The following is a 12,723-nucleotide window of genomic DNA, read 5'->3' on the forward strand; positions in this document are numbered from 1 at the left end:
AAAAGCTGAGTATTCTACCTCGTTATGAGGTTGGCCCTCCAAAGGGGAAGCCTTGGGAAGAGTTTTGATCTATGATAACTACTCCCTAGCTGCTTAGTTCTTTTCACAAACAGCAAAAGGTTCCCATGCTGCTATCAACACACTAGTCCCCATTCCAGCCAAGACTTACAAAATCGACAGAGGCAAAGTAAATGTACTTCTTTCCCCCAACAGTAACACATGCCACACCTTCTATCTCAAGGTTACAGTCCTTTCCTTTATTGGAGTTCCAAATTTTAAAAACTGAAAGTAAAGCAATCATTAAGTGGTTCAGATAAAAGAAAAGCATCTTTACCTGAGTTTCCCATCAGGCCTACTCTGACCTGCCCTAGCTCCTTCCAGAAGAAGTTTCTGGGTATCTAAAAAAAACAGTTTACATATTGACTCATTAAAAGTCATCTCTACTGTATGAGTCAACTAACTATGAGAAGAGTTCTTCTCATACCTATTAAATGTACACAGTCCACAGTTAGATCTCTTACTAGAACAAAATTATCTGCAGAGTAGGTTCTTTGGGGTGCAATAAGGTAGGGATTTCCTGCAAGGCTTTTTTTTAGACTCAAGTTTATAGGGTTTTTCACTTATGTGAGTTCCCCAGTATACCACAAAAACTGATCACTGACAGAAGCTTTTCTCATTCAGAGAGTTCATAAGGTCTTTCCTCAGACTGTTTTTTTTTGGGGGGGCGGTGCAAACCCAAGAAGGCTCTCCACCTAATGCTTTTGCCACCTTCAAGGCAAATATAGAAATTTTCACCTGTATGGCTTCTCTGATAGGTAAGAAAGTCATAGTTCTGTTAGAAGCTTTCTTCACACTTGTGGGGGGGTCTCTTCCCAGTGGGGCATTCTGACATCCAATGAAATGTGCACACTCTCTGAAGCACTGTTGACACAGGGTATTAAAAATGCTGTCCACCAATGTGAATTCTCTTGGAATGAGAAGAGGTGACCATTGCTAGAAAGCTTTCTCACCTTCACCAAATTTGTAAGGTTTCCCACCTGTATGAATCCTCTTGTGGGTGATCAGATACAAGCTTGGACTAAAGGTTTTCCCAAACTCAGAGCATTTGTAAGGTTTCTCATTGGATTGGTTGATAAGCTTCTGTAAGAACAGCTCTCTGGGCAAACCATTTCTCAACTTCCTACAATTGTAGATTCTCTGGTCCCCAGTGAAATCTGAGCTCTGAGGAAAGTCTGAGATTTGCTTAGAGTTCTTCATCTTAAGGAGTTCTCTTACATTGTAAATACATTTTTTATGGCATTATAACTTCTTGTCTGGTCAAGACATTTGTGAGGCTTCTGATGCATGGGGAGGGCTGAGCTCAAGACCTTTTTCACCCACATCACAGATATATGGTTTTTCACCGATGTGGATTGTCTGATGTTGAAGAAGTGCTGAGCTCTGGTGAAAGCTTTTATCACAGACACCGTATTTATAATGCAGCTCCTCTGTCTGAGTTCTCATTTTCTGTTGGGCAACAAAGTCCATGCCCAGGAGGAAGCCACTCTCACATGCAGACCACTGATGTGGTTTCTCTTCCATGTGAATTCTTTGATGCACAATAAGGTCTGAACTACAGTTGAAACTTTTCTCATATTCCAGGCATTTAAAAGTGTGAGTGTGAGTTGCCTGGTGCCTGATTAGGTTGGCGCTCCGAGTAAAACTTCGCATACATTCTAAGCATTTATACGGCTTCTCACCTGTGTGGACTCTCTGGTGTACAATAAGGTCTGATTTCTGGCCAAAGCATTTCTCACAGGCACCACACTTATAGGGCTTCTCCCCAGTATGAACTCTTTTATGAACAATGAAGGCTGAACGGTGTCGGTAACTTTTCTCACACTTATTACATTTGTAGGGCCTTTCACCAGTATGAGTTCTCTGGTGGCTAATAAGATCTGATTTCCCACTAAAAGCTTTTTCACATTCCAGACACTTAAATGGTTTCTCACCTGTGTGAGTTCTTCGGTGTCTTATGAGGTTTGTACTTCGGCTGAAGCATTTGTCACACTCACTACATAGATACGGTTTCTCGCCTGTATGGCTTCGCTGGTGGACAAGCAGATCAGAGCTCTGACCAAAATTCTTGCCACAAATGTCACATGTATAGAATTTTTTACCTGCATGTGTTCTCTGGTGTCCTGAAAGGGCTAAGTGGTGCCAGAAGCTCTTCTCACATTTGCTACATTTATAAGGTTTCTCATAATTGTGGATCCTCTGGTGTGAAATAAGATCTGAGCTTTGGATGAAGGTTTTCTCACACATATCACATCTATAAGGTTTCTCCCCTGTATGGGTTCTTTCACACATAATAAGAGCTAAGTTTCCACAGAAGTTTTGCTCACGTTCAAGGCACTGGTATATATGATCAACTATTTGAGTAATCTCATGCACATGAATAAAAATCTTTTTACCCTTCTGAGGGCATACATGATATATTTTCCTTTTTTGAGTTCTCTGATTATACCTCTCTTCTGAAGTGTACATTTTCTATGGCTCTCTCCTAGGGAATTTTCCACTGGTCTTCCTGACCCATCATTTTCTTCACAGTCATTTTCTCGATGAGAACTTGAACGATACATCTGTTTTAGGCCTTTCAGTCATGAGCAGCTCCTCTCTGCAAGTTTCCAGCAACATATATACTAATTCTTTACTTGGTATTTCCAACCCTGTGAGACAAAGAAGAAGTATTATTTATATTCCTTTAACTAAGAAAAAATGCTCAAAATTAAAATTGCTGCAGAAAAGGCAGAATTTCTGTATCAAAGTCCACAAGTGCTCTAGGTTTTACAGGGGTTGAAAGCAGTTAGTTTTCCTCTTTGCTAGTATAAAACCAATCGGCAACACATACAGGGCAAGTACCAGAAAGAACTGTTTCTTTAATGAACTCAGGTGATCTCAAAACCAGAATTCCTCCTCTTCCCTTGGTTCAACTGAATAATCAAGACGCCTAATAATTAGTACGCCTGCTCATGAAGAAAACAATCCAAAAGGGGCTATGAATATCTGTGCAGTCCTTTCTATAGTAAGGTTTGGAAGAGAATGGTTAATGATCATTAGAATTCCCAGTGCAAAGAGAGAGAAAGTCAGTTTCTATGACTATCATCCTAGCTGTGTGATGTCAGGCAAGTTACTTAATCACTCTGTACGTAATTTCCTCATCTATAAAACGGATTAATGATGGAAATTATCTCACATCATTGAGTTGAATAATAAATTAATCATGATCTATCTCATGGTAAGTACTCTGTGTTAGCTATTATAATAACTATTATTATGGTAAAGGGGCCTAAGAGTCTGCTTTGATATGGTCGTATGAGCACAAACCTTGCTCAAAAAGAAAAATCCCAAATTACTGCTGATAAAAAAAAATAGGATGACTTTGCTTCCTATTTTACTGAGAAAATCTAAGGAAGCCAAAAACCAAAAACATAAAAAAAAAACACTTCCACATGCTCCCACCACATCAATCAACCTCTTCCAAGGTGGTCATGCACTCTCCATCTTTCCTTCTGTTACCACGGATAATAAACTGCCCCTGCTCAATCTAAGGACAACCTGTCCATTGGTGTACTGGATTCCACCCTTTTGCCACAAAGACATCACTCCTGCAATTCTATCCTCTCTCTCCTGCAATATCAATTTGTTCTTTCCTACTGGATCACACTAATCAGCAAACTAGCTGTTATGTCTCTCCTAAAACCAAAGCACTAACAAGAAACTTCTCTCAACCACCTCACGCTCGAGCTATTGTCTCACTTTTGCTTCTCTTTACAGCAAAATTCCTCAAAAGAAATCAATCTGTTTATTGTCTTTAATTCTTATCTTCCAAGGTTTCTGGAACATACTCCAATCTAATACCCTCACCACTCCACCAAAACTGCTCCTATTAGAACCTAGGAGTCCCTAGGAAATCTGATTCCTAGTTACCACTCCGACACACTTCCCTGCTCTTCTCGTGTGTACTGCACACTAGTCACCTTGGCCTCCTTGCTGTTGTTCAAACAAGCCAGGTCCATTCCCATTTCAAAGTCTTTGTGCTTGTAGTCTCTCCCTGCTAAAGTGCTCTTCCTTTAGATCTTCAAAGCTCCCTCTCTCACCTCACTCAAATCTTTGGTAAACTGTCATAGTCTCAGTAAGGCCTGACTGACCATCTTATTTTAAATTATGACACACCTCCACCCCAGCTGACCCACACATACAACACTCCTTCTCTCCTTTCCTGTTTTATTTTTCTCCATAGAATGTAAGCCCCTAAAGGACAAGGATTTTAGTTCATTTCATTTGCTGCTATTTCCCTAGCACCTGGGACAGTGCCTGGCACAGAGGAGGTATGTTCACATATAATGAGGTACTATGCAACTGTAAAACAGGATGAAGATAACCTTTATGATTGATGTGGAGCAATTTCTAGGATAAACTGTAAATTTTAGAAAGCAGCTGTGAATTAAGTAGAAATAAGAAACTATACATGTATCTATTCATTTGGCCAAAAAGAATCTCAGAAAAGAAGAAACTAATGAGTTTGGTTATCATCAAAAGGTAGGTGTAAATGGGATCAAAAGGACAGGAAAATGAAACTGGTACCAAAGGGTGGATGGAAAGAGAGTCATACTTCTGTTAGTATATACATTTTTGTAAAACACACATTTTTACTTTTTCAACTGTTACATTTCACATATTCAACAAATACATAAATACATAAATAAATAGAAAAGCTGAGGGAGAAAAAAATTAAAATGGAATACAAACAAAAACAAACAAGTCTGTATTTCAAATTAATAACAAAACCACCCAGGAGGGGGAAAAATAACTCAAATAACTTTATAATACAGTATTAGGATTATATAAACTCAAACTAAAGATAAAAAGGACTATAAACAATTACTGAACTCTAATTAGTAGGAGTTTTCCTCCAGAGTGGAAAAGGTTCACTACTTAATGTATAGCCTAGGAATGAACAAATAAATAAATATAACGGCACCGAGACGCTTCACTGTCAGCGAAGGGGGTTACAGACACAGAAAAGGGAAAGGCTAGAATGAACTCTGCATCTGTAGTGTTTAACTGGAATTAGAAATATCAGTATGAGGTCAAGGTTTTTTCTTTTTTCTTTTTTTTTTTGCAGTACGCGGGCCTCTCACTGTTGTGGTCTCTCCCGTCGGAGCACAGGCTCCGGACGCGCAGGCTCAGCAGCCATGGCTCACGGGCTCAGCCACTCCGCGGCATGTGGTATCTTCCCTGACCAGGGCACTGACCCGTATCCCCTGCATCGGCAGGCGGACTCTCAACCACTGCACCACCAGAAAAGCCTGAGGTCAAGGTTTTTAAGTATACACAGAAAAAATAGAAATGTGTGTATGTGTGAAAGTGTGTACTTTTTTTCTACTAATGTCTGGCTGTGAGGTCACAAACGATGAAATCCCAGTAGTAATGAGCACACCAAGCACTTAGAGCATGGTTTCTAAACACCATTTCCCACTGAAAGGAATCAAGGCTCACTGGAGAAATGGCTAATTCCAGGGTTTAGAAAGTACAAGATGAACCTGGAACATCTTGTGTCAGAAAATAAGGAAGTGCTCAAAAAGTGGTGACAATATGCCAAGAGGACCCAGAAGCCAGGTTGAAGGGGCTGCCACTATACAAATCAGGAACAAACAACATCAAAATAAATAATGATAGTGATAAATTAGTAACACAATAAGGATCCATGAATCCATACTCATTTAAAAAGTGAATAGTCCGCCGCCGCCATATTGTCTGTGTGAAGAGAGGGGAGAGCGTCCGCCGCCACTGCAGCTCCACCACAGTTTGAAGAAAACAGTTCTGAAACAAGCTCTTATCCCCAGTTGCTTCTCAACACAGTGATTGCCATCTCTCCAAACGTCAAGTCCAGCTTTGTCCGCCAACCTATCTGACATGTTGGGTCCCGTGCCAAACAGGGCCAGAGTTTACACAGATGTTAATACGCACAGACCCCAAGAGTACTGGGATTACAAGTCACATGTGGTGGAATGGGGAAATCAAGATGACTACCAGCTGGTTAGAAAATTAGGCCGGGGTAAATACAGTGAAGTATTTGAAGCCGTCAACATCACAAATAATGAAAAAGTTGTTGTTAAAATTCTCAAGCCAGTAAAGAAGAAGAAAATCAAGCGTGAAATAAAGATTTTGGAGAATTTGCGAGGCGGTCCCAACATCATCACACTGGCAGACATTGTAAAAGACCCTGTGTCATGAACTCCTGCCTTGGTTTTTGAACACGTAAACAACACAGACTTCAAGCAATTGTACCAGACGTTAACAGATCATGATATTCGATTTTACATGTATGAGATTCTGAAGGCCCTGGATTACTGTCACAGCATGGGGATTATGCATGAGATGTAAAGACCCATAATGTCATCATTAATCATGAGCACAGAAAGCTACGGCTAATAGACTGGGGTTTGGCTGAGTTTTACCATCCTGGCCAAGAACATAATGTCCGAGTTGCTTCCCGATATTTCAAAGGTCCTGAGCTACTTGTAGACTATCAGATGTATGATTATAATTTGGATATGTGGAGCTTGGGTTGTATGCTGGCAAGTGTGATCTTCCGGAAGGAGCCATTTTTCCATGAACATGACAATTATGATCAGTTGGTGAGGACAGCCAAGGTTCTGGGGACAGAGATTTATATGACTATATTGACAAATACAGCATTCAATTAGATCCACGTTTTAACGATATCTTGGGCAGACATTCCCGTAAGCGATGGGAATGCTTTGTCCACAGTGAAAACCAGCACCTTGTCAGCCCTGAGGCCTTGGATTTCCTGGACAAGCTGCTGTGGTACGACCACCAGTCATGGCTCACCACAAGAGAGGCCGTGGAGCACCCCTATTTCTACACTGTTGTGAAGGACCAGACTCGAATGGGCTCATCTAGCGTGCCGGGGGGGCAGTATACCTGTCAGCAGCACCAATATGATGTCGGGGATTTCTTCAGTGCCAACCCCTTCACCCCTTAGACCTCAGGCAGGCTCACCAGTGATTGCTGCTGCCAACCCCCTCGGGATGCCTGTTCCAGCTGCCGCTGGCGCTCAGCAGTAATGGCCCCTTCTGTCTCCTGAGGCCTGAGCAGAGGTTGGGGAGTCCACTCACTCCCTTGATGCAGCTTGCGCCTGGCGGGGAGGGGTGAAATACTTCAGAAGCACCGTGTCTGAACCGTTGCTTGTGGATTTATAGTAGTTCAGTCATAAAAAAAAAATTATAATAGGCTGATATTCCTTTTTTTCTTTCTTTCTTTTTTTTTAACTCGAACTTTTCATAACTCACGGGATTCCCTGAAAAATTATCTGCAGGTGGAATATTTCACGGACAAATTTTTGTCTCCCCTTCCAAATTCAGTTCCTCATCACTAAAGAACAAAGATAAACCAGCCTCAATTCTGGCTGCTGCGTTTGGGTGGAGATTTCTTCCCATGCCCACCATTGCTCCCCTACCATCCCACACTTTGAGGGGTTTGTATTTCATGCTCTCCTCCAGAGATTACAAAAATGTAGCTTCTTGAAGGGAGGTGGGAAGGAAGGAAGAAGGAAGGACCCAACCTATAAGAGCAGTGTACTGCTAGTCACTTATATCACTTTACTCCAAAAGTGCTTCAGTGGGGTTATACTGGTGAATCTAGTGGAAAAATGTCTTAGTTACACTGAGATGCTGAAAATCTACCCGAAGTGCAGACAGGTCCTGAAAACGTCTGTTCAGTATGAATCATGTCTTACTGACCTAACCTAAATACAACTCACTTATAATTTAGTTTCAGTTCAGTTTAAAACTTTAATACCGTCCCTCCCAGGCTCCTTACCTCGGTCCTCTCCCCTTTCATCTCCCAACATGCTCTATAGCTGGTAGGAGGGGGAAGGCAAAATCTTTTTCAGTTTTCTTTGACTTGGCCCTTTTGAATTCAGTTAGTTACTGGGTATAATTATTGCTTTTTACAAAAGAAAAAAACATTGTCTATGTTGGTTTCATGCTAGCAACTCTTGAAGAGCTAATGAGAGATGTGGCTACTGCATTTTATTTTAAGCTTTTTACCTTCTTTTCCTAACTTCCCCTTCCCTCACATGCCATCCATTGAGAAGACCTGCCCCTCAGTCTTGTAAATGTACCTGAGAGGTAGGAGCAGAGCCACTATCTTCAGTGAAACTGAAATGGTAGAACTGTAATTGTGGGAAAACTAAACTCTCCTGTTACAGCCCTGCCACCCCTTGCTGTCTGTATATATATAATACTTTGTCCTTCATATGTGAAAGATCCAGTGTTGGAATTCTTTGGTGTAAATAAACGTTTGGTTTTATTTATCAAAAAAAAAAGTGAATAAATAGTGAGTGAGAAGGGATACTTTTTTCTTATATTAAAAAAGCCAACAATTAAATGTAGAATAAATGATGGAATTAAAAACATCACATGTCCAATGAAGAGTAACAACAGTTTCAGGCAAAAATACAAAAATATAGTGGATGAAAGTTTTATGAGAATCAGGATATTTACACAATCTGAATATATCTCCCCACTATATATTTAATAATTAGAAAGACAAAAACAGTAACTTCACAGTATAGAAACCTGGAAGACACCACCTTAACCAAATGATCAGAGTTAACACCATCAGTAACAAGATATATAGTTGCCTCCTAATATGATGCAAAGAGAAGAAAAGAATATCACTTCTGTGCTATCTTGCCAAAAATGTATAACCTGAATCTAATCATGAGGAAACATCAGACAAACCCAAATTGAGGAAAATTCTGCCAAATAAATGGCCTAAACTTAAAAAAAAAAAACAACTCTAAAGACAAAGTCTGAGGATATGTTCCACAATAAAGACATGACAATTAAATGAAATGGGTGATGGTGGAATGGATCCTGGACAACAAAAAAATTTATTTTTCTTTTCCTACAAAGGACGTTAGTGGAACAATTGGCTAAACTCCAATAATGTCTGGCGATCAGATAACAGTATTATATGAATGTTAATTTTTTTTTTTTTTTTTCCTGGTACACTGGCCTCTCACCGTTGTGGCCTCCCCCGTTGCGGAGCACAGGCTCCAGACGCGCAGGCTCAGCGGCCATGGCTCACGGGCCCAGCCGCTCCGCGGCATGTGGGATCTTCCCAGACCGGGGCACGAACCAGTGTCCCCTGCATCGGCAGGCGGACTCTCAACCACTGCGCCACCAGGGAAGCCCTGAATGTTAATTTTTTGACTGTGAGAACTGTAATGATAATATAAGAGAATAGCCTTGTCTTCAGGGAATAAACAATTGAGTATTTAGGACAGGCTTTCTCAACTAGAGTTCTGGCAAAGCACGAAGCCCTACAGAAAATGACTTGAGTAACTATTTTTAAAATTCTCCCAAGGATGACATGTAGCTAGTAGCACTGAACACACATGGGAGAGAAGTTAATTCATTGCATACCTATTACTTCAGGGCTTACCATGTCTTAGGACTTTGGGGCTTAATTCTCTTGTAGTTTGAGATGAGGTATTATGTCTATAGCTTACTCTCAAAAGGTTCAGAAAAAATGTACATATAGGTACATGTATGTATAGAGAAATTAGTATAGACAGACTCATAAAACAAACATAGTAAAATGTAAACATTTAGGGACTACGGGTGAAGGGTGTATGGGTATTCTTTGTATTATTTTACAACTTTTTTGTAAATCTGAAATTACTTCAAAATTTAAATGTATCTTATTTTGTTTTTTAAGAACATGGGAGCTGAGGGCTTCCCTGGTGGCGCAGTGGTTAAGAGTCCGCCTGCCAATGCAGGGGACTTGGGTCCGTGCACCACTACTGAGCCTGTGCTCTAGAGCCTGCGAGCCACAACTACTGAGCCCGTGTGCCACAACCACTGAAGCCTGCACGCCTAGAGCCTGTGCTCCACAACAGGAGAAGCCACCGCAATGAGAAGTCTGTGCACCACAATGAAGAGCAGACCCCACTCGCTGCAGCTGGAGAAGGCCAGCGTGCAGCAACGAAGACCCAATGCAGCCAAAAATAAATAAAAAAAAATATAGAGAGATATATACATATAAATTAAAAAAAAAAGAACATGGGAGCTGAGAGTTAGTATATTGTGATAGTTAAAGCTGAATGTTCAAACTCTGGAATCAGATTTTGGCTCAAATTCCCACTGTGCTTTTTGTAGCTATGAGAACTTGGGTAAGTTACTTCCTTCAGCTTCAAACTTCAATTTCGATAAAATAAGTAAGATATCATTACATGTCTTAAGGAGTTGCCATGGGAACTGAGACACTGTCAATAAAGGACATGGCCCAATGCCTGGATCTCAACAGATGCTCAATAAATGGTAGGTTCTATTATTTTCTTAATTCCATCTTCACAGTCACAAAAACACTAACATTTCTTGAGCTCATCCTCTGTGCCTGTCTCTTATGCAAAGGCTTGTTCAAAACCATTTAAAATAGTTAACTAAATAATAAATAATAATCAGTAAATGATTAATACAAAGATTAAGCAAAAACCAGAAAAACATTTATGGAGAAATGCTAGGAGGAAAAGGAAGACTTCAGAATCACAACTAAGTAACGATATGCATCCATACAGACAAATAGCTACTCTAAGATGGTGGCTGTATGGGAGTTTTGTCTTTTAAAATGTGTATTACTGTTAAGGTCAAAAGGAGAGAGAGTACAGTGGAAATAAATGATTCTGAGCATGGTCATAGCCTGTTATATGAATTAAAATATTCCCTAATTTTATTAGCCGAGGGTATCATATTTGCCCTAAATAGCCAATCAACTGTAGGGCACCAAGGAAAAAAATTAAAAATAAGGAAAAAATTAAAAATAAGGAAGCCTTTTAGAGGTCAGCACCTAGAAAATAAAATACAGTCTGGCTGTCAACATTTAAAGTAATCCATGACACTTCCCTAGCTCAAAATACTATAACTGCTTCCTACCACTCTAAGAATAAAACCTAAAGTTTTCACTGCGCTACATAATGAGGTACCTCCCCCTACCTTCAGCCTCACACAACACATCAGAATCTTTACACTTGCTCCTTCTGCCTAGAATGCCCTTCCCCCAGGTAGCTTGCTCCTTTATTTGATCAAGTCTCTGACTGAAAATTATTTCCTCAAAAAGAGGCACACCCTGACTACTTCATCTAAAATAGCTGTCCCCTTAGCCTGTTTTACAATATTTCTCTTCATAGCACTTTTCACCATCCAACTTTGTGGTATATATCTTATATTTGTTAACTTGTTTCTCTCTCCTACTGGAATATAACTTCCATTAGGGTTAGGACTTAGTCTTTTGTTCACTGCAATATTCCTAGCGTCTAGAATACATTTGTTGAATGAATGAAAAATATGAATGAATATCAGAACCAAAAAAGAGCCATCATCCTCTAAGCCTCAGGATCAATATAACAGGCTAGGCTAGTAGCCCTGGCTGGTGCATCTGGCAAACCCAAATATATACTTCAAGTCTTAGCTTCAGGGTACCCTTCGCTAAGAGGTTTCTCTTACCTCTTCCTAGGAAAAGACTGGTTCTCTCTTCCATGGCTAGGGTCAGAGTGCACAGAATAGGCAGACAGGCTGAGTACAGAACTTCAAAGCTCAAGGCAGATCCTTATAGTTAAAGGATGTACGTGACAGGCAGATAAAGTTGATAAAGTGTTATTTAAAAAACTAGATAGGGCTTCCCTGGTGGCGCAGTGCTTGAGAGTCCGCCTGCCGATGCAGGAGACGCGAGTTCGTGCCCCGTTTCGGGAAGATCCCACATGCCGCGGAGCGGCTGGGCCCGTGAGCCATGGCCACTGAGCCTGCGCGTCCGGAGCCTGTGCTCCGCAAATGGGAGAAGCCACAACAGTGAGAGGCCCGCATAACGCAAGGGAAAAAAAAAAAAAAAACTAGATAATGCTTAATGTATCAGGTCCCAGGCTAGGGATTACCTCATTTATTTTTCATTAATTACATGGATTATCTCATTTAATCTTCCCAAGATTGTAAAATAGGTATGAATACCAATGTTTGCGCCTTACAGATGGAAAACCTGATGCTCAGGGCAGTTAAATAACTACTAAGAACTCTCAGCTAGTAAGTAGCAGAGCCAGTATCTAAATCTCCATCTTGTGACTCCAGGGCCTGCTTAAGCACTGGCCATACTGCCTTTTGGGGGCTGCAAATCAATCACAAAGGAATTACTAAAAGCCTATTGTGAATAAGCCTGTTGAAAAGGAGTAGAAAATACACTTAAATTGGTAGGACAGCACTGGTTTTAGCACTCTGCTATCTCAGGAGCTAAGAAAGGGTCATGTATCTTCTTTCCATGTATCTTCTCCCATTCCTCCTTGTCTCCCCCAGTTTCCCTCTCCTCCAGCCTCAAAAATCCACTGTTTATATAGAAACATACAGCCTGGTATGTTACTTACCATAACAACAGACTCAAGACTATCTTCCTTTTGGCTCCAAAAGGTCTCTAGTCCATAACTATTCACAACACTCAATTCTTCCCTCTCCTAGAGGAAAAAAAATCAATAATGTAGAAATTTATAATTTTTGTGAAATTTATAACTTTTCTGAGGCTTGAACATCTAAAAATTGGTTCCATTTACTCCCCAGTCTGGTCAGTATCTTTCAACCATAACTTACCTCTTCCCACCTTTCCCTA

The 12,723-nt window shown here is 40.5% G+C and overlaps 1 protein-coding gene and 1 pseudogene across 1 annotated transcript in view; one reads left to right on the forward strand and one right to left on the reverse strand.

Annotated features, from left to right (window-relative positions):
* Window positions 1–238: 238 nt before the first annotated feature.
* ZNF322 (zinc finger protein 322) overlaps window positions 239–12,723 on the reverse strand; it is a 13,449-nt gene continuing 964 nt past the window's right edge. The window contains exons 2-3 of the mRNA XM_007471252.1: window positions 12,485–12,571; window positions 239–2,708 (exon numbers count right to left, since the gene is read on the reverse strand). Coding sequence (XP_007471314.1) covers window positions 1,318–2,526 — 1,209 coding nt within the window. The 5' untranslated portion in view covers window positions 2,527–2,708; window positions 12,485–12,571 and the 3' untranslated portion in view covers window positions 239–1,317. The remainder of the gene's footprint in view (window positions 2,709–12,484; window positions 12,572–12,723) is intronic.
* Window positions 5,959–7,133, forward strand: LOC103085405 (casein kinase II subunit alpha pseudogene; annotated as a pseudogene).

This window comes from Lipotes vexillifer, unplaced genomic scaffold, assembly GCF_000442215.2.
Source record: "Lipotes vexillifer unplaced genomic scaffold, Lipotes_vexillifer_v1.1 scaffold56, whole genome shotgun sequence".
In the NCBI taxonomy this organism is placed as follows: domain Eukaryota; kingdom Metazoa; phylum Chordata; class Mammalia; order Artiodactyla; family Lipotidae; genus Lipotes; species Lipotes vexillifer.